Source organism: Dryobates pubescens, chromosome 1 (assembly GCF_014839835.1).
Source record: "Dryobates pubescens isolate bDryPub1 chromosome 1, bDryPub1.pri, whole genome shotgun sequence".
Lineage (NCBI taxonomy): Eukaryota > Metazoa > Chordata > Aves > Piciformes > Picidae > Dryobates > Dryobates pubescens.
The window spans coordinates 58,194,121-58,218,827 of record NC_071612.1 but is presented as its reverse complement, the minus strand read 5'-3'; the positions used below and the strand labels follow the sequence as shown (position 1 = coordinate 58,218,827).

At 49.3% G+C, this 24,707-nt stretch overlaps 1 protein-coding gene across 7 annotated transcripts in view; it reads left to right on the top strand.

The window, feature by feature from the left end:
- IQSEC1 (IQ motif and Sec7 domain ArfGEF 1) overlaps positions 1–24,019 on the top strand; it is a 539,967-nt gene extending 515,948 nt beyond the window's left edge. For 6 of the 7 annotated variants that reach the window (XM_054166409.1, XM_054166399.1, XM_054166431.1 and 3 more), the window contains 6 exons: positions 492–617; positions 1,898–1,997; positions 6,781–6,942; positions 9,844–10,020; positions 21,301–21,350; positions 23,174–24,019. In XM_054166409.1, coding sequence (XP_054022384.1) covers positions 492–617; positions 1,898–1,997; positions 6,781–6,942; positions 9,844–10,020; positions 21,301–21,350; positions 23,174–23,743 — 1,185 coding nt within the window. In that variant the 3' untranslated portion in view covers positions 23,744–24,019. The remainder of the gene's footprint in view (positions 1–491; positions 618–1,897; positions 1,998–6,780; positions 6,943–9,843; positions 10,021–21,300; positions 21,351–23,173) is intronic. The other variant, XM_054166438.1, reaches the window with a different exon arrangement.
- Positions 24,020–24,707: the final 688 nt, after the last annotated feature.

Sequence of the window (24,707 nt, the reverse complement as noted above, 5' to 3'; positions counted from 1 at the left end):
TTGGCACAGGCTGCCCAGGGAGGTGGTGGAGTCACCATCCCTGAAGGTGGTCAAGAAACCTGTGGCCATGGCACTTTGGGACAAGGTTTAATGGCCATGGTGGTGATGGATTGGAAGTTGGCCTCGATGACCTCAGAGGTCTCTTCCAACCAAACCAATTCTCTGTTTCTGTGATTCTACTTTTAAACTCTGTGAAGTTTTTATCATTTCACCAAGTAATAAAACTCTGTGCCCAGTAACACCTTCACTGGTATCCATACACAGGAGTGCAAGCTGGTAGAGACAATTTGCTGTAAGAGCCTTGATGATGTTTGAAAGTCATGCAAGGCTGTTGCTGTATAATCTTTATTTTGCTCTTGGTCCTGTGATGAGAAAGCCTAATGGGCTTAGAGGTAAAAACATTTCCAAGTATTAAAAAGAGTCTGAGTTTATAAGCTGCCCTTTCTGGCTCACTCTTGCTGCACTAACCATGACCTTCTCTGTGACCACAGGTCCTCTCCCTGCCCCACCGGAGGCTTGTTTGCTACTGCAGGCTGTTTGAAGTTCCAGACCCAAATAAACCTCAGAAGCTTGGATTGCACCAAAGAGAAATATTCTTGTTTAATGATCTTCTCGTGGTAGGTGTCTCCAGGTGGCTGGGCTTGCAGGGAGGCATTCAGCAGGGCCTCTCTCCACTGAATGAGTGGCAATTAAGTGCAAGAGCACTCCTAAAAATACATCTCAGTTACCTGTTACTCTGTACTCCAACCAGCTGGGCATGATTAAGAGTTCAACTTTATTCATTATGTATCACTTGCTTTGTGCCCCTGTGCTCAGGACTGGTTAGGCCACACCTTGAGTCCTGTGTCCAGCTCTGGGCCCCTCAATTTAAGAAGGACATTGAGACCCTTGAACATGTCCAGAGAAGGGCAACAAAGCTGGGGAGGGGTCTGGAGCACAGCCCTGTGAGGAGAGGCTGAGGGAGCTGCGGTTGCTTAGCCTGGAGAAGAGGAGGCTCAGGGGAGACCTTGCTCTCTCCAACTCCCTGCAGGGAGGTTGTAGCCAGGTGGGGGCTGGTCTCTTCTCCCAGGCAACCAGCAGCAGAACAAGAGGACACAGTCTCAAGCTGTGCCAGGGGAGATTTAGGTTGGACATTTTCCAGTCCAACCCCCTGCCAGGGCATAGAATCCAGCACAGGTCACACAGGAACACATCCAGACAGGGCTGCAAAGGCTCCACAGAAGGAGACTCCACAACCTCTCTGGGCAGCCTGCTCCAAGGCTCTGGGACCCTCACAGTCAAGAAGTTCTTCCTCATGTTGAGGTGGAACCTCCTGTGCTGGAGTTTCCATCCACTGCCCCTTGTCCTATCCCAGGGCACAGTGAGCAGAGGCTGTCCCTGTCCTTTCCTTCCTGACCCCCAGCTCTCATCTATTGATAGACATTGATCAGATCCCTCTCAGTCTTCTCCTCTTCAGACTAATCAGCCCCAGTGCTCTCAGCCTCTCCTCCCCAGGCAGTGCTGCACTCCCTTCAGCATCCTTGTATCCCTCCCTTGGACTCTCTCCAGCAGATCCCTGTTCCTCTTGAACTGGGTAGCCCAGAACTGGATGCAGTATTCCAGGTGTGGCCTCACTAGGGCAGAGTAGAGGGGGAGGAGAACCTCCCTGGCTCTGCTGCACACACTCCTCTTAATTCACCCCAGGATCCCATTGGCCTGCTTGGCCCGCAGGGCACATTGCTGTCCCATGGAGAACCTGTTGGGGGAACAGGACAAGTTCCTCTTTTCTGGTAGAGGACAGCTGGATGATAGCTTTGGCAGGAAATGTTTTCTCATGTGCTAGTTCTTAAGAAGAGCCATGTCCCCAGGCACATAGAGTAAAAGGGATATTTCAGCTTGTTTGTTTGCTGACTTGCAGGTGACCAAGATTTTTCAGAAGAAGAAGAACTCGGTGACGTACAGCTTCCGACAGTCCTTCTCCCTCTATGGAATGCAAGTGCTGCTCTTTGAGAACCAGTGTAAGTTTCTCCTCTCTTCTCAGGTGACCATTTCACAGAATCACAGAATTGTCAGGCTTGGAAGGGACCTCAAGTCTCAGCCAGTTCCAACCCCCTGCCACAGGCAGGGACACCTCACACTACAGCAGGTTGCTCACAGCCACATCCAGCCTGGCTGCAAAAACTTCCAGGGATGAGGCTTCCACCACCTCCCTGGGCAACCTGTGCCAGTCTCTCACCACCCTCATGGGGAACAACTTCTTCCTAACATCCAATCTAAATTCACCATCCCTAGCTTGGATCCATTCCCCCCCAGTCCTATCACTACCTAGCATCCTAAACAGTCCCTCCCCAGTTTTCTTGTAGTCCCCTTCAGATACTGGAGGGCTACAATTAAGTCTCCTCAGAGCCTTCTCTTCTCCAGACTGAACAACCCAAACTCTCTCAGTCTGTCTTCACAGGAGAGCAGCTCCAGCCCTCTGCTCATCCCTGTGGCCCTTCTCTGGACATGTAATTTTAACTTTATTTTAACTTCAATTTTAACAAATTAACAATTAACAAATATATTTGATTTCTACATAAATGAAACCAATGCCTTGTGTGAAGGAAAGGGATGGACAAGTCTTGATGCTGAAGTTAGGAGTAACATTGCTCTGAATGTGACTTGACCTTAAAGGTGAAAACAAGATGGGGCCAGCAGGAGAAACAGGAACACTGCTGTTAGGTATTTTGGGTTGTAGCCAAATGTGTGGTTTGTGACCACTTGGAAAGAGTGAAGTGCTTGTAAAGCAATCCTAACATGTTGAATCTCTTCTGAGTCAGTGGCAGAGTTAGCTGGAGCTGAATATATGCCCTCTGAGTAATAACTATTACAATGATCTGGATAACTCAAGGCACTATTTAATTTCCTTTCCTGATTTCTATCTTAACCTCATGCCAAGGTAATCTACCACTGCTTCAGATCTAAATACCAAGCAGAGAGACCAGACTAAAGTCTCTATTTTCTGACAGGCTTCTGTTTCTGTCAGTTGTAATCTGCACCAATCCAATATTCTTTGTATCTTTACTACTTGTCAGGCTTAGCCTTAGCAGACAAAAAAGCCCAGCACAGGGCAGAGAGTTTGCTAATGTCCTAATGTCCTGATTCTAAACCCCGAGCATCAGGGATAGCAGAGCACAGTTGTTTGTCCAGAGGGAGACAAGAGAGCCTGTGTGACCTGACTGCAGGGCTTGCAGAGCATGCCTTGTGACCTTCATGATAAATTGGATGCAGCCCAGTGTGGCATTCAGTAGTTTCTCTGCTTTCCTGTTGTGGAAGGCTCTTCAGTTTTCCCTTGTCCTTGAAAATGTGCCCCAGTGCTCCTCTCCCTCACAAGAAGTGGCTGCTTCTGAGTCAAAGCACCTGGAGAGCTTTCAGAAGGGGAGGCTTTGCAGAGCTTAGAGCAGCAGGGTGGCCTGGACTTCATTGATATGCACACACAAGATGTAAAATTCATTCTGGGGAGAGGGAAGCCAAATATTTCTGTCCTGGGCTCTGCTAAAAATAGAAGGATAGCTAATCCCTCTGATGTCAAGCTAAATAAATGTTAGAAATAAATAACCCTCATAAGCATGCTAAGTAGAAACACTTGAGTCAAGTAAACATAAAAATAGCTGTAGTCAAAGTTAGGAGCAAAAGGGCTGGATTCCTCCCAGGGAACTGGAGCCATTTTGACTGAGTCTCTCTAGTGGCCGTGCTTGGGCTCCTGAGGTGGACTCACTGGGGTGAATGAGAGAGTGGATTGCAGGGTGAGCTTGCAGCCCAGAAGGCCAATGGCATCCTGGGCTGCACCAAAAGCCATGCCCAGCAGATCCAGAGAGGGGATTCTGCCCCTCTGCTCTGCTCTGGTGAGACCTCACCTGGAATACTGTATCCAGGTCTGGAACCCTTAATGCAGGAAGGACATGGAGCCAATGGAGAGGGTCCAGGTCACAAAAATGATCAGGGGATTGGAGCAGCTCTGCTACAAAGACAGGCTGAGGGAGCTGGAGGTGTTCAGCCTGGAGAAGAGAAGGCTCTGGGAAAATCTAATAGGAGCTTTCCAGTACCTGAAGGGGGCTACAGGAAGGCTGCAGAGAGACTGTTTGCAAAGGCCTGCAGGGACAGGAGCAGGGGCAATGGCTTCAAACTAGAGCAGAGCAGATCGAGATTGGATGTGAGGAACAAGATTTTTGCTGTGAGGGTGGTGAAACACTGGAACAGGTTACCCAGGGATGTGGTTGGGGCCCCATCCCTGGAGATATTCAAGGAGAGGCTGGACAGGGCTCTGGGCAGCCTGATCTAGTTGGGGATGTCCGTGCTGAGTGCAGGGGAAGTTGGACTGGATGAGCTTTGGAGGTCCCTTCTAACCCAGACCATTCTATGGTTCTGTGATTCTCTAAGTGCCTGTTAAGTGGAATGCAGGAAGAATTCTTCTTCCCCTCTGGTTTGTCCCACTCACATTCCTGGTTCCCCTGCCCCCAGCAAGCTTTAGGTTATTTTGGCCCAAGCCATCCTGCCACTCAGTAAATCTGTGTGCAGCAGCTGTCAGAATCAGCTGCCTTCAAGTCAGTGAAATTTAGTATCCTTGAAGCTGAAGCAACAAAAGCATTGGTTGAGATAGAACAATGTGATAGGCATTGGTGGCAGAAGAATGGACTCCTAATGCTAGAAGTCAATTACACTGAGGGATGGATGAGTTCCAAGAGGGGAAGTGATGTCCTGGTATCTTGAGGAAATAAATAGCCCACATGGGAAGTGTATTTTACATTTGCTGCCAGAATCACTGCCAAAATCTAAAGGGCAAGCAGGTCCTCTCTGAGAGAGTCTGTCTGAAACCAAGGACTGTGTGTTTCCTGGTGATCAATAGGATGTAGAGAAGTATCATAGAATCACAGAATCATGAAGTGGTAGAGGTTGGAAGGGACCTCTGGGGATCATTGAGTCCAACCCCACTGCCAGAGCAGGATCACCTAAAACAGATCACAGAGGAACACATCCAGGCAGCCCTTGAAAGGCTCCAGAGAAGGAGACTCCACAACCTCTCTGGGCAGCCTGCTCCAGGGCTGTGTCACCATTGAAGAAGTTTCTTCATAAATTCAAGTGAAACCTCCTGGGTTTTAGTCTGTGCCTGCTGCTCCTTGTCCCACCACTGGGCGCCACTGAGAAGAGCCCAGCCTCATCTGGACAGGAAAGAGTTCTGTTTGTTTAGTATGAAGAAATCTCTTCTTTGGGGGTTCCACCTGACCTTGGGGTTACCAAAGATCCTTGTTGGGTTTCATAAACATTTTTCCTCACTTTGTAGAGCCATTTGCTGCTATGTCGAGAGGCAGCGTTCAAACAGTACATGAGGTGATCCCAAGCTCTCCACCCACTGCCTCCCCAGCACTTGTGGCCATTTGGCTGCATTCTGAACAACAGCAGCTGCAGGCAGCTGTCTGGCTTGACTGAAAGGAGATGTGATTGTCATGTGGTCAGCAGAAGCAGATCAGCTATCCCAGAACCCTAGCATGGCATGGGTAGGAATGAACGAACCTCCGGAGATCATCCAGTCACAATATCACAGTATCACAGTATAACTAAGGTTGGAAGAGACCCCAAGGATCATCAAGTCCAACCTGTCCCAACAGACCTCATGACTAGACCATGGCACCAAGTGCCACGTCCAATCTCCTCTTGAACACCTCCAGGGACGGTGACTCCACCACCTCCCTGGGCAGCACATTCCAATGACGAACGACTCGCTCAGTGAAGAACTTTTTCCTCACCTCGAGTCTAAACCTCCCCTGGCACAGCTTGAGACTGTGTCCCCTTGTTCTGGTGCTGGTTGCCTGGGAGAAGAGACCAACCCCTTCCTGGCTACAACCACCCTTCAGGTAGTTGTAGAGGGCAATGAGGTCACCCCTGAGCCTCCTCTTCTCCAGGCTAAGCAACCCCAGCTCCCTCAGCCTCTCCTCACAGGGCTGTGCTCAAGGCCTCTCCCCAGCCTTGTTGCCCTTCTCTGGACACCTTCAAGTGTCTCAATGTCCTTCCTAAACTGAGGGGCCCAGAACTGGACACAGGACTCCAGGTGTGGCCTAACCAGTGCTGAGTACAGGGGCACAATGACCTCCCTGCTCCTGCTGGCCACACTATTCCTAATACAGGCCAGGATGCCATTGGCCTTCTTGGCCACCTGGGCACACTGCTGGCTCATGTTTAGGCGGGTGTCAATCAGCACCCCCAGGTCCCTCTCTGTTTGGCAGCTCTCCAGCCACTCTGACCCCAGCCTGTAGCTCTGCATGGGGTTGCCGTGGCCAAAGTGCAGCCCCTGGCACTTGGACTTGTTAAATGCCATCCCATTGGACTCTGCCCATCTGTCCAGTCGGTCGAGGTCCAACTCTCCCTGCAAAAGCAGGGAACCCACAGCAGCTTGCCCAGGATCACAGTAGCCAGGTTGGTTTGAAATCTCTCCAGAGAATCACAGACTGGTTTGGATTGGAAGGGACCTTAAAGATCAGCTTGTTCCAACCCCCTGCCACAGGCAGGGACACCTCCATTGCTTAAGGCCTCATCCAACCTGGCTGTCAACACCTCCAGCAGTGACCCAATGTGCCTCTTAAGGATTTTCATTCTAATTCTGTGCCTTTACATTCTAATTCTGTACCTTTAGACTTTGTCCCCTGTATGGTAATATTCGTACAAAGCCTTCAGGTTGTTTGCTTTTCATGGAAGGCAAAACAGCAATCAATCAGAGCAATCAGAGCTTAGACTGATTTGGGGTTATTTCTTGACTCTTTCTTCTAGATTACCCCAACGGGATTCGGCTCACGTCGGCTGTTCCAGGAGCAGATATCAAAGTGCTCATAAATTTCAATGCACCAAATCCTCAGGACAGGAAGAAGTTTACAGATGATCTGAGGGAGTCGATTGCAGAGGTTCAAGAGATGGAAAAGCACAGAATAGAGTGTAAGTACAAAGGTCCACGGAATGCAGCACCTCCCAGCTACTCACTGGCAGGAAATCCTGAATGGGGATAGAATAGAATGGAATAAACCAGGTGGGAAGAGACCTCAGAGATCATTGTGTGCAACCTATCATCCAACAGCACCTAATCAACTAAACCATGGCTCCAAGTGCCACATCCAATCCCCTCTTGAATACCTCCAGTGATGGTGACTCCACCACCTCCCTGGGCAGCACATCCCAAGTGCCAATCACTGTCTGTGTGTAGAACTTCTTCCTAACCTCCAGCCTAAACCTCCCCTGGCACAGCTTGAGACTGTGTCCTCTTGTTCTGGTGCTGCCTGCCTGGGAGAAGAGACCAACCCCCACCTGGCTACAACCTCCCTTCAGGGAGTTGGAGAGAGCAAGAAGGTCTCCCCTGAGCCTCCTCTTCTCCAGGCTAAGCAACCCTGGCTCCCTCAGCCTCTCCTCCCAGGGCTGTGCTCCAGACCCGTCCCCAGCTTTGTTGCCCTTCTGTGGACACATTCCAGCAAGTCAACATCTTTCCTAACCTGAGGGGCCCAGAACTGGACACAGGACTCAAGGTGTGGCCTAACCAATGCAGTGTACAGGGGCAGAATGACCTCCCTGCTCCTGCTGGCCACACTGTTCCTGGTGCAGGCCAGGATGCCCTTGGCCTTCTTGGCCACCTGGACACACTGCAGGCTCATGTTCAGCCTGGGATCAAACCCACTGTTCTAGTTTAAGGCCAGGCAGATCCTCTCCTGCCCCTGAGAGGGACCAAAGAATGACACTCATCACACAGATGGATTGTGAAGTGATGGAAAGTTTAAATGGAAAAGCACAACAGTCCAGAAGCTGCAAAGCACAGAGACAAAAGAAGCCCAAAGCATACAGAGTCCCCTACAGCACACCCAAAAGCCTCCCAACACTTCCCTTCTCCCCACCTGAGGGTCTTCCCAAAACCCCCAGAGCTCTTTCTTCCCCCCACACTGCTAGGCTGGTCTCAGCTGGCCAGGTCTGAGGCTGCCTTCCCCTTCTCCTCCTGGCATTAGGCCTAGCCAGGCTAAGAGGCCCTGAGATAACTCCCCCAGCGTTACCTGATAGGGAGCATCTCCCATGGGAGCAGAGAGGGAAGAAAGAGGAAGAGAAAGACTTTGCAGATGATCTATAGGTTGCAGGATATTATGGGTACGAAATAGGCTGTTTCCTGTGCCCACCTTATTGGGCTGGACACTCAGGACACCAGAGGTGTAACCTATGTGGCAGGAACAGGAGGCACCCAGCCTGAACTGCCACACCCATCACAATGAGAACAGTTGGACATTGGAATAATCTCCCAAGAGCAGTAGTGGATTTGCTTACACTGGACAGTTTTAAAGCTCATTTTAACAGGGTGCTGGGTATGGCAATGTGTCATCTCATTTAAACTATACTATTGCCAAGAATGGTTGGACCAGGTGATCCTCAGGGTCCCTTCCAACCTGGCAAAGTTGTTGAGCTTTCATCTTTAGGATCTGTCTACTGAACACCTACAGAAGAGGAGCACTGGAACTCTTTCAAACTTCAAGGCAATAATGTGGGGTCTTTTTTTCCCCATGGTTTTGAGTCCAGAAAGAGCTAAAACTCAGTGAGATCTTCAGCCTCTGCTGAGTTCATTGCCTGTTGTTTATTGCAGTCAAAAACACAGACTGGACAAACTGCAAATAGCAGCAGAGATGGATTTATCATTTGTAGTGTAAATTACAGCAAGAAGATTAGGGATGGTTTGCATCACTCTGAAATGTGGCCCTTCAAATATGGTTCACTGAGGTTTTCCTTTGTTTCCCAGTTGATTTTCCTGCATTTTCTCAGTTAAGTAGCCACAGAGCTTAGAGATGAATGTCTGGAGATGGAATTTTGTCTGCTGTATCTCCCAAAGAGGAACAGCCTTTTGTCCTCTGTGTTGCAAGATACAGCTGTTGGTACTGGGGTGAAGTTCCTCTCTGGCATTTACCAGTGCCAAAAATCTATGAACCCAGCATGATGGACGTTATAAGGGACCTCTGGGGATCATCCAGTCCAGCCCCCACTACTAATGCAGGGCACCCACAGTAACTTGCCCAGGAGCACAATGCCATGGGGGGGCTGGAATCTCTCCAGAGAAGAGACTCCACAACCTCTCTCAGCAGCCTGCCCCAGGGCTCCAGTACCCAAACAAGTTTCTCCTCCTGACACTCAGATGGAACCTCCTGGGTTTCAGTTTGTACTTGTTGCTCCTTGTCCTGTCCTTGGGCACCACTGACAAGAGTCTGGCCCCAGCCTCTTGCCTCCCACCCTCTAGCTCTTGTTGAGCATTGCTTAGATCCCCTGTGGGGCTGCTCTTCTCCAGGCTCAACAGCCCTAGGACTCTGAGCCTTTCCTCCTCACAGAGCTGCTCCAGGCCCCTCAGCATCCTTGTAGCCTCCACTGGACTCTCTCCATCAGTTTCCTGTCTCTCTTGAACTGAGGAGCCCAGAACTGGACCCAGGACTGCAGACCTGGCCTCACCAGGGTAGAGTAGAGGCAGAGGAGAACCTCCCTCAACCTGCTGTCCAGAGTCTTCTTCATGTACCCCAGGAGATCATTTGCCTTCTTGGCTAAGAGGGCACATTGCTGGTTCATGGGGAGCTTGTTGTCCACCATCTCTCCCAGGTCCTCCTCTGTGGAGCTGCCTTCCAGCAGGTCAGCCCTCACCTATACTGCTGCAGGGGCTCGTTCCTCCCCGGGTGCAGGACCCTGCAGCTGTGGGAGCTGATGAGGTTCCTCTCTGCCCCGCAGCCCTTCCCTGTTCCTCACAGCGACACCTGCCCAGAGGCAGGAGCGGGGCCGTGACCGCCTCCTTCCTAATCAGCTGTGAAACCGCAGTCCCCTTCTCCGTTGCAGCCGAGCTGGAGAAGCAGAAGGGCGTGGTGCGGCCGAGCATGTCGCAGTGCTCCAGCCTGAAGAAGGACTCCGGCAACGGGACGCTGAGCCGGGCTTGCCTGGACGACAGCTACGCCAGCGGGGAGGGGCTGAAGCGGAGCGCTCTGAGCAGCTCCCTGCGGGACCTGTCGGAAGCAGGTAAGCGCTGCCCTGCCGCCCCCGCTCCCAGCCCTGCACGCCCGGCCCCCCCGCGGCCCGGCCTGCAGAGCCCACACCTGGCCAGACCGAAACTGCAGACCCTCGGAGTAGCTGCTCTTTCATAGCTGGTGGTTAATTTCTGTTTGTGGTTGGTTTGTTTGTTTTTTTCCCCTCCCACTCCTTGTTCTATTAAGCAACCACTGTTTGAACCACAGTTAAACCGGTGTAGATTGCTATGTAGACTTTTAAAGGAGAGTGAAGACAGAGGACAAATTGTAAGTGTTCTGTACAGTAACTCCTGCTAGGAGCAACCCACTTAGTTTTCCTTTCTTTTGGTTTTTCCCCCTTCCCCTTTGCTTCTTCCCCTCCATACAGTAGGCTTAGAGAGAAAAGACAAGACACTGGTCTGTGTGTGACGACCGCTTTCTGTGTATTCTGTGCTCAAGTGTACACCTGTGTTACCACACTGATGAATGAAATTGAGTGAAGCCCTGCTAAATTCCGCCTAGAGCGATGTGATCCACACACAGCCTTGTCCCCACTGCTCCCTTAGACATTCAGCACTCAAAAGCACAGTTCCCAGCTCTTGCAGAAGAGGTTGATGTGAAATACTGCTGCCAGTAACCCACAGGAAGGCCTGGTGGGTGAGAACACCGAGAGCTCACGAAGCCACCGCTCTGCCTTGAGCTTTAGTCACTGATTAATACAGCTGAAGACTAGGCAAGGAGTTGGGGGGATGATTTTTTTTCCAGCCAAAGCAAGTTTGGGATGTTTTCAGTTTGTGGTTTGCCTGAGTAATGCAGAAGTGGCAGACTGCCCCTGGTAGTAACCTTGTTGTTTCGGTGCTGAAGGCAATTCCTTGTCCCCAGAAGCCGTAGCTGAGCGCCATGCCCGCTGCTTGGGAAGCACCTTCTGGGGGAAGCAGCAGCAACTAGAGAGTGCCTTTTGAAGTCCTTTTTTTGTTGGTTTTTTTTTTTAGTTGATAGGTTGTGTTACAGCTCTGGTTTGGTCCTTTAACTGCAGTGGGGCTTTCCAGTGCAGTCATCGTTCCAACCCTTTGGTAGCAGGCAACCACTTCACCTTTGTCCTCTTCTACCTAAAGAGGAGATTTCAGCTGCGCTGCAATAAAACTGTTGTGACCTGAAATGCCAGTCTGTGTTTGGTGGGGGTTTGTATGTGCATCCAGATATGTAGAGAGTGAGCTCTTTCAATTCTTTTATTCTCTCTTTAGGCGTTCATACTCATACCTCCATTTGCTTCATTAGAACGACCTAGGGCCTTGATCCAAAACCAGGCCGAGGCCAGACGTTGGTGCTTGACTGGCTTCGGTGGGTCTTAGATCAAGCCACTAAGTCTCCACCACTGTTACCTCTCAGATTTGAGGATACTTCCATCACCCTGTTTGTTGTTTTGTTCTCATTTCACTGGAGTGAGAACTACCATATTGCTGAATATGTGAGTTCAGTGGGTACCTCTACCCACACCTGTGGGTCCAGATCCTTTCTTTTTATTCTTTATTATTTTTTTCTGCATCCCATAGGAATTTTTCATCCCTGTCTTCCAATCATTGCCCTGTCTTTAAATTCATGTTACGGGTTTTCTGCACTAAACAAGGATGTGTCCTCATGAAAACATTCCACGTTTCCACAGGGCATGCCTGGAGGTTGGCATGCTGACTCCTGAAAATAACCTCTCTCCATAGCAAACAACAACAAAAAAAAGCAGAAATCACTCACACAGACTGCAGGGTTTACCAAGGAGTTTGTTAAACCCAACTAAACTTAATTTTAAACTCTTGAGTTGAGAATTATGGAGAGTTTCTGTTTGGGCTTGTGCAGTGCAACTGACTGCAGGAATTCCATCCCTGCGATTTGCTGTGTTACTTGGTGTCACTTTAACAAGATGATCTGTTGTCTTCTCTGCCTGTCCTCAGGGAAGAGCTTGCATGCAAGGCTGAGAGGGTTTAAATGTGGGAGAGGTGATCCATAGAAAGCCAAAGGGTCCTCCTGCAGTTAGCAAGATGCTGCACCTTACTGCAGAAAGGGTTTAAATGTGGGAGAGGTGATCCATAGAAAGCCAAAGGGTCCTCCTGCAGTTAGCAAGATGCTGCACCTTACTGCAGAAAGGGTTTAAATGTGGGAGAGGTGATCCATAGAAAGCCAAAGGGTCCTCCTGCAGTTAGCAAGATGCTGCACCTTACTGCAGAGTACTGAGTTAGGTTGCCTCAACTCTTTGCAGATGAAACACAGGATCACCAAGGAGGAGGAACAGGAGTGGTGGGACTGTGTGTGTGCCCATGTCCTTCTGTAGGAGAAGGCCTGATGAAGGCAGAGATTTAAGGAGTTCCCTTCTCCATGCAGACAGAAGTCAATCTAATGACCCTAAGGAAATGGCCTCCTTGAGTATTTCTGCAGTGAGGCAGATGATTGTCCAAAGGAAACTGCAAAGACCAAGGGCAAGTTTTAGAATATTGACTCAGTGAAGGGGAAATGTGACTGAAGAGCATTTGGGTGGCACAGAGGTATGACAAGAGGATTGAAGAGAGCAATCCCTCACTCCCTACCAGGTATCAGTAGTCAGTGATGGCTGTGGGAAACGACTTTGAATTTATCTCTTGTGAAAGAGAGTTCATAAGCTTCTTAGACCTAATGATTGTTGAATCCCTGAGGGACTTCTAAGCTGTAATCCCTAAGGGAAGGCCACATTCCTCTGTCAGGAATCCCTTCCTGCTGGTTGTTCTCCCATGAGTTTGCCACGATTGCTTAAATCCTAATGGCAAAGAAGAGGTGAATAAAGGTCCCTTGATTTCCAGGAGAACACTGCCATGGGTTGACAGATCTTTCCATGGAATACAAAGCAGAATGTGGCAACCAGCTGGTCCAAGTTGGGAATATGGCAGAAGTATTCATTGCTTTATTTTTCCCAGAAGTAAAATGTGTATAGTCTTTATTACACTTTCTTGAGCTGTAGTTGAGGAAGAGCTGAATTTGCTTATCCCAGACTTGGAAATTCTTAATTTACACAAAAATAGGAGAAGACAGACAAGTTTGAATGCAATTCAAGCTGAGGGTTATGAGTTCCAATAGAATTTTGGACATTCAGCATTTACCACTACATGCAAAGTAAGCCTACTGAAAGATGTGGAGTGTGTGAAGTCCCAGCATTCCCTGAAGACAAGCAAGAATTTTTTTACACTGAGGGTGCTGAGACCCTGGCCCAGGTTGCCCAGAAAGGTGGTAGAAGCCCCATCCCTGGAACCCCTGAGGTCAGGTTGGTTGTGGCTCTGAGCAACCTCCTCTAGCTGCAGAGGTCCCTGCTGACTGCAGGGGAGGTTGGACGGATGGCCTTGAAAGGTCCTTCCCAACACCAAGCAGTCTGAGTTTGTGCTTCATCTGCAGCAGGAGCAGCAGAGCTGCACAATTGCCATTTGAAAACAGAAAAGCTTTATTTGCTTTTCTGGCCCAAAGTAAATCCTGTTAGACACCAAGCCTGTGCCTAGCACTAGGCTGCCTCCCACTACACACAGGGGGAGAGAGTTGGAATTGTTCAGCCTGGAGAAGAGAAGGCTCCAGGGAGACCTCTGGTGGCATTTCAGTACTTCAAGGGGCTGAGCAGAAAGCTGGGGACAGATGTTTTAGAAGGGCCTATTGTGACAGGACAAGGGGTGCTGGTTAAAAAGAGAGATTTGAAGTAGATAAAAGGAGGAGATTTTTTTACACTGAGAGTGGTGGGGGCCAGGCCCAGGTTGCCCAGAAAGGTGGGAGATGCCCCATCCCTGAAACCACTGCAGGTCAGGTTGTCTGGGGCACTGAGCAAACTGGCCTAATTGCAGAGGTCCCTGCTGAGTGCAGGGGGGGTTGGACTGGATGAGCTTTAAAGCTTCCTACCCAAACCAGTGTGTGAGTCTGTGAGAAGGTGAGAAGAATCATTTAGACCCTAAAGCAGAGCACCGGAGGATTAGACTGTGGCTGTGCCTCTGATTCTGCATCTCACAGATGTTTTGATTTGATTGTATGGTGGTCAGTCTGAATTCCAGTGACTTTCAGTTGCTGGAGGACCCAGGGCTTTCACATTGAGTTTATGGTGGTAAGCACCTGTGGAAACCAAGCTTTCTTCTCCCCATTCCTAACCTGTCAGGGCGGGGGGAGTGATTGCAGCCTGCTCTGGTTTGTAACTGGATGTTTTGCTGAGGTAATACCCACCTGGCACACCTGTGTAGCACTGGAAGCTGCACAGCAGGGCAGGCTGGCAGCAGGCTTACTATTAAGCTCAGTTGTGCTGGCCTCATCATCTCCTGAGCTAGCTCAAAACAATCACAGACCCACAGAGACTACTGAAAACAACAAAGCCAACAAAACAAAGCCATCGAGTGGTTCCAGAAGGAAAACAAATCCTGCTTGGATGTTGTAGAGGATCTGCTGGCAACCCTCAGCTTTTCTAATAGTTCTTTTCTGGCTTTAGCAATCTTCCCATGTATTTTTTACAATTACCTATATCCCCAGGTGTAATGGAAAACCTTGGGGAAGGTCTCAGCAATGTGATCCCCTTGAGAAGTCTCTGAGTTCACACAAATCCAGAATCACCAAGGTTGGAAGAGACCTGAAAGATCATCAAGTCCAACCTGTCACCACAGACCTCATGACTAGACCATGGCACCAAGTGACACATCCAGTCCCCTCTTGAACATCTCCAGGGAGGGTGACTCCACCACCTCCCTGGGCAGCATATTCCAATGATGAACGACTCTCTCAGTGAAGAACTTTCTCCTCACCTCCAGCCTAAACTTCCCCTGGCACAGCTTGAGACTATGTCCTCTTGTGCTGGTTGCCTGGGAGAAGAGACCAACTCCCTCCTGGCTACAACCTTCCTTCAGGTAGTTGGAGAGAGCAATAAGGTCACCCCTGAGCCTCTTCCAGGCTAAGCAACCCCAGCTCCCTCAGCCTCCCCTCACAGGGCTGTGCTCAAGGCCTCTCCCCAGCCTTGTTGCCCTTCCTTTGTGCAGTCAGGCCACACAGTTCCTTGGCTGCTCCACACCTGTTGCTGCCAAGGGTCCCTAGTGATTGTCTCCCTCCACTCCCATGGATTTTCCTGCATCCCACAGGACAAGGGAGAGTAGCAGACACCTTCTCCCTTATTAGAAGAGCTTTCAAATGGAATCTTTTGCTGTCTCCTCTCTTGTTACTGTTATATCTGCTGGCAGCTGGAGAGGGACTTTTGACAACCGCCTGGAGTGACAGGCTGACAACAGGGTGACTACTTAGAATCATAGAATCAACAAGGTTGGAAAAGACCTCCAAGATCCGTCAAGTCCAACCTGTCACCCAACACCTCATGGCACCAAGTGGCACCAACTTCAAAGGGGAAGAAGCTGAATTGATATCAGACATTGACAAGAAATTCTGCCCTGTGGTGAGGGTGGTGAGGCACTGGGACAGGTTGCCCTGAGAAGCTGTGGAGTCTCCAAGCCTGGAAGTGTTGAAAGCCCAGTTGGATGAGGCCTTGAGCAACCTGGGCTAGTGGGAGGTGTCCCTGCCCATGGCAGTGAGGTTGGAACTAGATGATCTTTAAGGTCCCTTCCAACCCAACCATTCTATGATACTTCCTGTTCTTTATGGAATGGCAACAGCAATGGGCAGGACAGAACTTAATAACAATAAAACCAAGCCAGATTTCTGAGAGTCATGCCTTTTGTGATACCAAACACTTTACAGGTGTCTTGTACAAAGAACACCCCAGGGTGTTCATAAACACCTTGGGATCAGCACCTTTGCTGTCTTATGGAGCAAGAGACAAAGAGGCTCTTCATTAATAAGTGTGTCCAGGAGATCTAGGGAGGTTCTCCTGCCCCTATACCCTGCTCTGGTGAGACCATGCCTGGAATACTGTATCCAGTTCTGGGCTCCCCAGTTCAAGAGACACATTAAACTATGGGAGAGAGCCCAACAGAGGCTATGAGGATGATGAAGGGACTGGAATGTCTCTCCTGTGAGGAAAAGCTGAAAGACCTGGGGCTGCTTGGTCTGGAGAAGAGAAGGCTGAGAGGGGATCTGATCAATGTCTATCAATAGCTGTGGGATGAGTGCCAAGATGAAGGTGCCAGGCTCTTCTTGGTAGTGCCCAGAGGTAGGACAAGGAACAACAGGTACAAGCTGAAACCCAGGAGGTTCCAACTCACCATGAGGAGAAACTTCTTTGCTGTGAGGGTGACAGAGCCCTGGAGCAGGCTGTCCAGAGAGGTTGTGGAATCTCCTTCTCTAGAGACTTTCAAAACCTACCTGGATGTGTTCTTGTGTGACCTGCCCTAAGTGATCCTGCTCTGGCGGGGGGGGTTGGACTCAATGATCTCCAGAGATCCCTTCCAACCCCTTCCATTCTGTGATTTTGATACACCCTGGAAGGTGCTCTCTAAATGAACCCACCCTGGAAGGCGCTGACTAAATGAACCAGTATTGGTTATTTCATTTTGAGCAGGTCTGGTTAGGTGCTACCTATAAGCTCAGCAGGAAGATGGTTACAGATTGTGCTGCTGGGAGCATCCACTTAACAGCCTTTGGAGGCTCCTTCCTTCCAAGAGATGCTACATTAGTTGGCTTTACCAAAACCTGAGTGTAGAACTTTCCAACCTTGCCCCCAGACATAAAGGCAGATGATAAACCATTGTGTAGCTGCCAGTGTATCCCCCTGCCATAAAATGGGGGTTCAAGAGACACAGAGCAGCAGTGAGAATCATACAATCAATAAGGTTGGAAAAGACCTCAGAAATCAGCAAGTCCAATCTATTGCCTATCACCAACACCTCCTGACAGCTAAACCATGGCTCCAAGTGCCACATCCAAGCCTTTTTTGAACACCTCCAGGGATGGTGACTCCACCACCTCCCTGGGCAGCATATCCCAAGGGCAAATCTCTCTTACTGGGAAGAACTTTCTCCTCACCTCCAGCCTAAACTTCCCCTGGCACAGCTTGAGACTGTGTCCTCTTGTTCTGGTGCTGGTTGCCTGGGAGAAGAGACCAACCCCCACCTGGCTACAACCTCCCTTCAGGGAGTTGGAGAAAGCAATAAGGTCTCCCCTGAGCCTTCTCTTCTCACATTTCCTGTAGCGAGCTGGACATTGGAGAGACAGAGTTCTGCTAGCTGGGGTGGAGTTTTATTGATGCAACTCTGCCTTTTCTTTTGCAGTGGTGAAGTGTGTAAGAACATTTTGACCACTTAGTATCTCCACTCTAAATGTGCAATGTTCTTGTTGCCATGTGGGACACATTACACTGCTGCAGCTTCAAGGTGTTTCTCACTAAGGATATTCCTGTCTAGCATCAGTGAATTGCTGGAAAGAATCAAAAATGATGAGGTGAACTGAAATGGAATTAAAGAAAAAGAAATGAAGGTCACTCTAAGTAGCACCCTTCAAAACTTGAAGCAGATCAGAATAGAGGAAGCAAAACTGATTGTTTGGAGATGATCAACACCACCTTGCTTTAGAGCAAGAATCACCATTTTCATGAACCCATTGCATCCTCACAGGGAAGCATAGGAAGCGTGGGTCAGGGGAGTGGACAGTGAGGTGGGTTGAGAACTGGCTGAAGGACAGAGCTAATGAGGGTTGTGATCAGCAGGGCAGGGTCTGTAGCTTGTGGTGCTCCCCAGAGTTCCATACTGGTTCCAGTTTTGTTCAACATCTTTGTCAGTGACCTGGATGAAGGCATAGAGTTGACCCTCAGTCAGTTTGCTGATGATACTGAGCTGGGAGGAGTGGCTGATACCCAGTCAGGCTGTGCTGCCATCCAGTGAGACCTGGGCAGGCTAGAGGGAAGCTCATTAAGTTCAACCAGGGCAAGTGTAGCGTTCTGCACGTGGGAAGGATCAGCTTCCCTGCACCAGTACAGATGAGGGCCGACCAGATCAAAAGCAGCTCTGCTGAGAGTGACATGGGAGTGCTGGTGGACAAGAAGTTCCCCATGAGCCAGCAATGTGCCCTGGTGGCCAAGAAGACCAGTGGTGTCCTGGCATGCATTAAGGAAGAGTGTGAACAGTAGGTGCCCTAGTGAGGCCACCTCTGGAGTACTGGGTCCAGTTCTGGGCTCCCCAGGTCAAGATAGTCAGGAAACTACTGGAGAGAGTCCAGTGAAGAGCTACAAAGCTGCTGAGGGGACTGGAGCAGCTCTGTGAGGAGGAAAGGCTGAGAGCCCTGGGGCTGCTGAGCCTGGAGAAAATCAGCCTGAGAGGGGATCTGAGCAATGCTCAGCAAGAGCTAAAGGGTGGGGGGCAAGAGGCTGGGGGCAGACTCTTGTCAGTGGTGCCCAAGGACAGGACAAGGAGCAACAAGTACAAACTGGAACCCAGGAGGTTCCATCTGAGTGTCAGGAGGAGAAATTTGTTTGGTGTGAGGATGCTGGAGCCCTGGAGCAGGCTGCCCAGAGAGGTTGTGGAGTCTCCTTCTCTGGAGAGATTCCAAAACCCCCTGGCCATTGTGCTCCTGGGCAAGCTGCTGTGGGTGCCCTGCTTTAGCAGGCGGGTTGGACTGGGTGGTCTCCAAAGGCCCCTTCTGCCCCCTGCCATGCTGGGATCCTGTGGTTCTGTGAATGCTGGAGCTCTGGACAAACATTTTTGAGAAGAGATGGCAGCTCCAAGAGCAGGGAGCAGCCTTGTCCATCGTCAGGAGGAAGGCTCTGGAGGATTTGTTTCACACCTCTAGTAGCAGACACCAGGTCAGGAGAGAGTTGGGTTCAGTCTGGCTTTTAGCAAAACCCAAACCTCATGATTGTGGTCTGAGGGCAATCCCAGCCACGTGCAGGAGGATTTTCTCTTTGCTCTTGGCTTTGCTAGTCCTTCTTTGCCCTGAAATGATTCCAAGCAGAACTCCATCTGTCTCTCTGTCCATACACACTGTGTATATACCCTGCTCATGGTTATTTTATCACAGGCTTTGCCCTGTGCAACAGGCATTGGGTTTTTCTGTTTTCCTTCATTTTTGGCCACACTTAGTGACTGGTGGCAGCTGTCAGTCTGTGTTTGTGATATTGACTGCTACATTCAGAGATGGCTCTCCCTCCATGTTTTCTATCAGCAGGCAAGAGTGATTTGAGTGTTAATCACTACTAATCCCCTTAGCAGAGCAGAAAAAAATATCAAAGCCTGAGCAGAAGTGAAAAGAAGGGATTATTGAAAGCAGTTTTTCTTGGGGGGGTCATAAGGTAGCACAGTTATGGTTTTGATCAGGCTAAAGCTGCAAGAGATGATCTGCCAAGCTTTGGGCACAGGGCTTGTCAAGGAGAATTGTTCAAGATTCCAATGAATTGAAGAAGCCAAACCTGACCAGAGACACCTTCCCCTCAAGTTTATGTCAGTGTAAGGGGGTTTGCACTGGGGACTAACTCTTTGAGATAACGAGAGAGGGGGAACTGTTAGAGTGGTCTATAGAGAACCGTGGCTCTTAAGAGAAACTTGGGCTGCAGGGTGGCATCCCATGACCTGCCAGGTCAAGGCATAGTTATAGATCCAATAGGTGGTGGTTTTAGATCATACATTACAGGTGAGGTTGGATGGGGGCTCTGAGCAACCTTGTCAGTTGCAGATGTCCCTGCTCTCACTGCAAGGGGGTTGGACAAGAGGACCTTTAAAGGTCCCTTCCAACCCAAAGCAGTCTGTGATGCTATGGATAGTCTAAACTGGTCTGAAAGGGTGTGCCAAGAAGTAAGGGTGCACCTCCCAGAAATCCCACTGACTAACCAGTCCCAAAGTTCTTCTCTTTAAGTGTCATACCAGGTGGCTTTTGGGCTTCTACAGTGAGGCTATATGGCTCATAATGATGCTGGGATCTTCACATTCCTCTCCAAAACCACCTGCTAGAGCAGATGATCCTGGAGGCAGCAATGTAGCAAGGCAGGGTGAAGACTGTCTTTTGATATTGGGGAGGAAAGCAGGGAGGAAGCCAGGTTTCTAAAGTCATGCAGATGTTAGAGAAGTTTAGAGAACCTGATAGCTCTTCCAAGGTTAGCTTTGTTTGCACACCCTGCCAGTGAAGGATTTGGAAGCGTTGCACAGCCATGCTGCACCAGCCCTCTTCTCAGAAACAGCCACCTGTGAAGGGAGAGAGACAAGCTGGGATCCTCTGTATAACCACTGAAGTATTCAGGCTCTTAGGCAAACAGGCTGGTGTCTCCTGTGTAGTCCTAGGTGAATGTCTTTGGCGCTTTGAGAGGATTGGAGAACAAATCCATCAGGCTGAGGGAGCTGGGGTTGTTCAGCCTGGAAATGAGGAGGCTCCCGGGAGACCTAATAGCAGCCTTCCAGTGCCTGAAGGGGGCTACAAGAAAGATGGAGAGAGACTGTTTGCAAAGGCCTGCAGTGACAGGACAAGGAGCAGTGGCTTCAAACTAGAGAGGAGCAGGTTTAAATAGGGTGTTAGGAACAAGTTCTGCACCATGAGGGTGGTGGAACATTTAAACAGGTTGCCCAGGTTGGTGGTTGGGGCCCCATCCCTGGAGATGCTCAAGGTGAGTTTCAAGAGGGCTCAGGGCAACCTGATCTAGTTGAGGATGTCCCTGCTGACTGCAGAGGGGCTTGGACTGGATGACCTTTGGAAGTCCCTTCCAACCCAGACCATTCTGTGATTCTATAAAGGCACTGCACAGCTAAACAAACAAACCCTGGCCATAATGTCAAGACAGATTCTGGATGGATTGCTGGGGGTGGGGGGAAAGAAAGAAAGAAATCAAGAAAAAAAATTAAGTTTAGTTCCTTTTAAACCTCATGAAAGAAGATTATATGAAATCCACTGAGGTTCTTGAGTTGAACTGATGAAAGCAATGCCCCTCACTGATCCCTCCCTCCCCCAAGTTCAGAATAAGCCAGCATTACATTCTGTATTTAAGTTAATACCCACTCCCCAAATATAACTGGTAGCAAATACATATATATTAGTGAAAGAGTCTTCACAGACCATCAGATGGCAGGAAATTGCATTGTTGCTGGCCAACATCATCATGGTACTGCTAAATGTAGCTGAACCCCCACGTGTTGCCAATTAAAAACTCACCCCCCGCTAATGAGAGTCGCTTCACACCAACGCTCCCTGCTCCAACTCCCTCAGGTACAGAAACTTGACCTAACTAACGGCCTCAAAGATGGAAGTTTCTGCCTTGGTAGCTGCTGTACCAGTCCCCTGAGCCCCCTCCCCCTAGCTGGGTGTAGAGACTCCTCTAGTGCTGGAGGGGGAGCAGCTGTTTTTCACCCGGGTCTTGTCTCAGTCTCTAATCTCTGGTGTTGCATGTCCTGGGCAGGCAAGCGTGGGCGACGCAGCAGTGCAGGATCGCTAGACAGCAATATGGAAGTAAGTAGGAAGTTCCTGATGTCTAGCTGGATGTGATGATGTGCATTTCAAACCTTTCTTTTTTTTTTTTTTATATATATATATATATACATATATATACACACACATATATTATTATTTTTTTTGCTCTTTTTTTCTTCTAACATATAACCTGCCTGCCTCAAACAAACTGCATGCCTAGGCTACTCACTCCGTATCCTGCCAGCTTCCAAAGCACTGACAGCTCGTTTCAGACCGATGCCATCTCGTTGGTTTGAGCTAACCTCGTCCCCTCTGTTTCCTGCAAGCATGGTTCAATGAGTATGATGTGTCCTTCTGCCACCATTTCAGTCTGGTCCCAGCTTTAAAAAGCCCACTTGCTCTCCGTTACCCCAGTCCACTGTTGTCGCTGTTCGATCTCGAGCTCCCACTCTCGACCTGCCACGCTCGGCCATTCCCATTGCTTCTTTTCCGAGTTCAATTGCTCAGTGTCTGCAGTCATGACCCCATGGAATTGCACAGATAGGGCATGGGAGGAAAACCAAACCACAGCAACCAAAATAAGTATGCCAAGCCAGGTGAATTCAATGTGGATTTCATGAGATTTCATTCATCTTCAAACCATTTATATATATACTGTTCATGTCTCTGAATTCAGCTTGCAGATTTCTTTTTCTTTTCTTTGGTTTGGTTTTGGGTTTTGTTTGGGTTTTTTGGTTGGTTTTTTTGTTTGTTTGTTTGTTTCTTTGGTTCTCTTTCTGGTTTTTTTTGTTTGTTTGTTTGATTGATTTTTGGGGTTGTTTGGAGTATTTTGGGGTTGTTTGGGTTTGGGGTTGTTTTTTTTGTGTTGGCTTTAGGTAGCTCGCAGTTCTCAACCTAGCACACTTTTTGCCTGAGTCCTGTTGTGTCCCGTAGCTCTTTTTGAACGACACAATTCATCTCCTAGCCCCACCCCAACCCCCCCAGCCCCACCCCCCAAAAAAAAATAACAACCTAAATGTCCAGAAACTAAATACACCACCCCAAGCTAAACCGTAGCTCAGAAGAACACCCTCACCCCTAGGAACCTTAGTGGCGTGGTTCCATGGGAACACTTTAATTTCAGAAGCAGGCCTGAAGAAGCAGCACTGTGGCATAGACACAGTAGTGGAAAACCACTGTGAAAATAACCTCAGACTTCCCCTCCCTCCCTCCCCCTCACCCCCACCCCCCAGGGGTTTAAAACACTGCTTTGTAAATCCGCCTTGTCACTGTAACGTTCGCTGCTGGGTGTTTAGCTCTGGAATTCAATGTAGTTTTAATATTAATATTTTTTGTTGTTGTTGTTGTTGGCTGTAAAAAAATTTTTTGTTTGGGGGCTTGCTTTCTTTTGGTTTGGGTTTGGTTTTGGGGGTGGTTTTTTTTTTATGCTCAAGTGTCATTTTTTTTGGTTGGGGTTTTTCTTTTGTTGTTGTTGTCGTTTCATTTTCAAAGCACACTCCTAGCTCTTACGTCATCTTACTCTGCAGTGACAGGGGGGGGGGGGGTGTTTTTTTCCCCCACTCCCCCCACCCCCCTTATTTCAAGTTGATAATAAAGTACTTCTGATAGTAAAAGTCCTAAGAGAAAAAAAGAAAAGAAAAGAAAGAAAGACAGACTAATGCTCAAAAATACCCCCCAAGAAGGACACAAATGCCTCACTTGCAACTTAGAGAAGGGGGAAGTCCAATTTTCCCTAGAACTCTTTTAAGTGTAGTCCACCCCTGTGAACACTGAAGGAGGAGTTTGTTGGATCAGTGTGAACTTTTTTCTTTTAAGCATTTTAAGATTTCTTTTAATTTTCGTTTCTATTAATTTCTTTTTAGGGGTCCATCATTAGCAGTCCTCACATGCGCCGAAGAGCTACATCAACCCGAGAGTGTCCATCTCGCCCTCACCAGACTATGCCTAACTCCTCCTCACTCCTAGGTTCCTTATTTGGTAGTAAAAGGGGAAAGCCACCTTCCCAAGGCCATCCACCATCCGGCTCATCACAGCAACCTCCTGTAATCCCCCATCAGCAGCACTCACAGCATCCTTCCGCCATGCATCACGCAGGGCCGGGCGAGGGGCAGACGCAGGCGCAGGTGCACTCCCACCACTCGCAGTACTGCCACATGCAGCAGAACCCTCCGCCCTACCACCACCACCACCACTACCACCCTCCCCAGCACATCCAGCACCCCCACCAGTACCACCAGCACCTGCCCCACGCCCAGCACGCCCCGCACCCCCCGCACACCCCCTACCTGCCGCACGGCCACGCGCCGCACGCCCACCCCCCGCCGCACCCGGCCCACGCCGCTCACCCCCAGCACCACCACGGGCCGCCGCCGCCCCCCTCCACCTCCGCCAGCACCAAGCCCAAACACAGCGGCATCAGCACAATAGTCTAGGAGGCGCTGCCCCTCCCGGGAATGTAGGGTTTAGACGCAGTCTCAGAGGCACTTAAGAGGAAGCCCCGGGTCAGGCGGTCAGACTGCCCCATGCCAATTGGAGCCGTGTGAGCTTTAAGGCTTGCTGTTACTCAACTAAAACCATTCCGACACTGGGTTTACTTCCCCCACCAGCTTGGTTAGGCCTGGTTGCCAGACTGCCTTGTGAAAACCTGCTGCTTGCTGCGCCTGAGTAAAGCTACCTTTTACACCAAACCCTCCCCTCCCACTCCCCCCACCCCCGGAGGTTTTACACTGAAATCTCTGAGAGAACCACCACCACCCAAAAAGAAAAGGCAAAAAAGAGATACACAGACCCCAGTGTCGCATTCTTGCTCTTCTCTTGGCAATGGGCAAAACCAAACACAAAACAAAACCCCAAACAAAAATTAAGTAGACCTGATATGGTTGATGAAAGTACGTAAGTAAACTTTATATAATATAAATATATACATATAAATATATATAAATATATATATATATACTGTATAGTTAACATTTGTGCTTGGAAAGGGATTTCTTTCTTCTTCTTCTTCTTTGTTTTTTCCCTCCAGTCCACAAAACTTAGCAATAGAGGACCTTACAAAGGAATTCCACTTAACTTTTGCTAGGGCAGTACCATAGGTGAACTAAAAGAGTATGGAAAAGTAGACCAAACCCGTTCAACAGTAGGAACAAATCCCAGACCCATTTGCAGCGATTCCGTTCCGAGCCCTCTGGGGCTCGCGGAGGTTTCTAAGCACTCACCACTACCACGTGCCAAGGTAACGTAGAGGCTCAGTGTCGTAGTCAAATCCTGCTTTGTATGAAGTCCTGGTTTTCTTAACAGGGCGCTATCAAAGGTAACCAAGTATCCTAACTGCTCTGCTGCTTCAGGTAAGCAAACTCGTTAAGACCCAGTAACTCTACCGTATAGCAGCGTAGG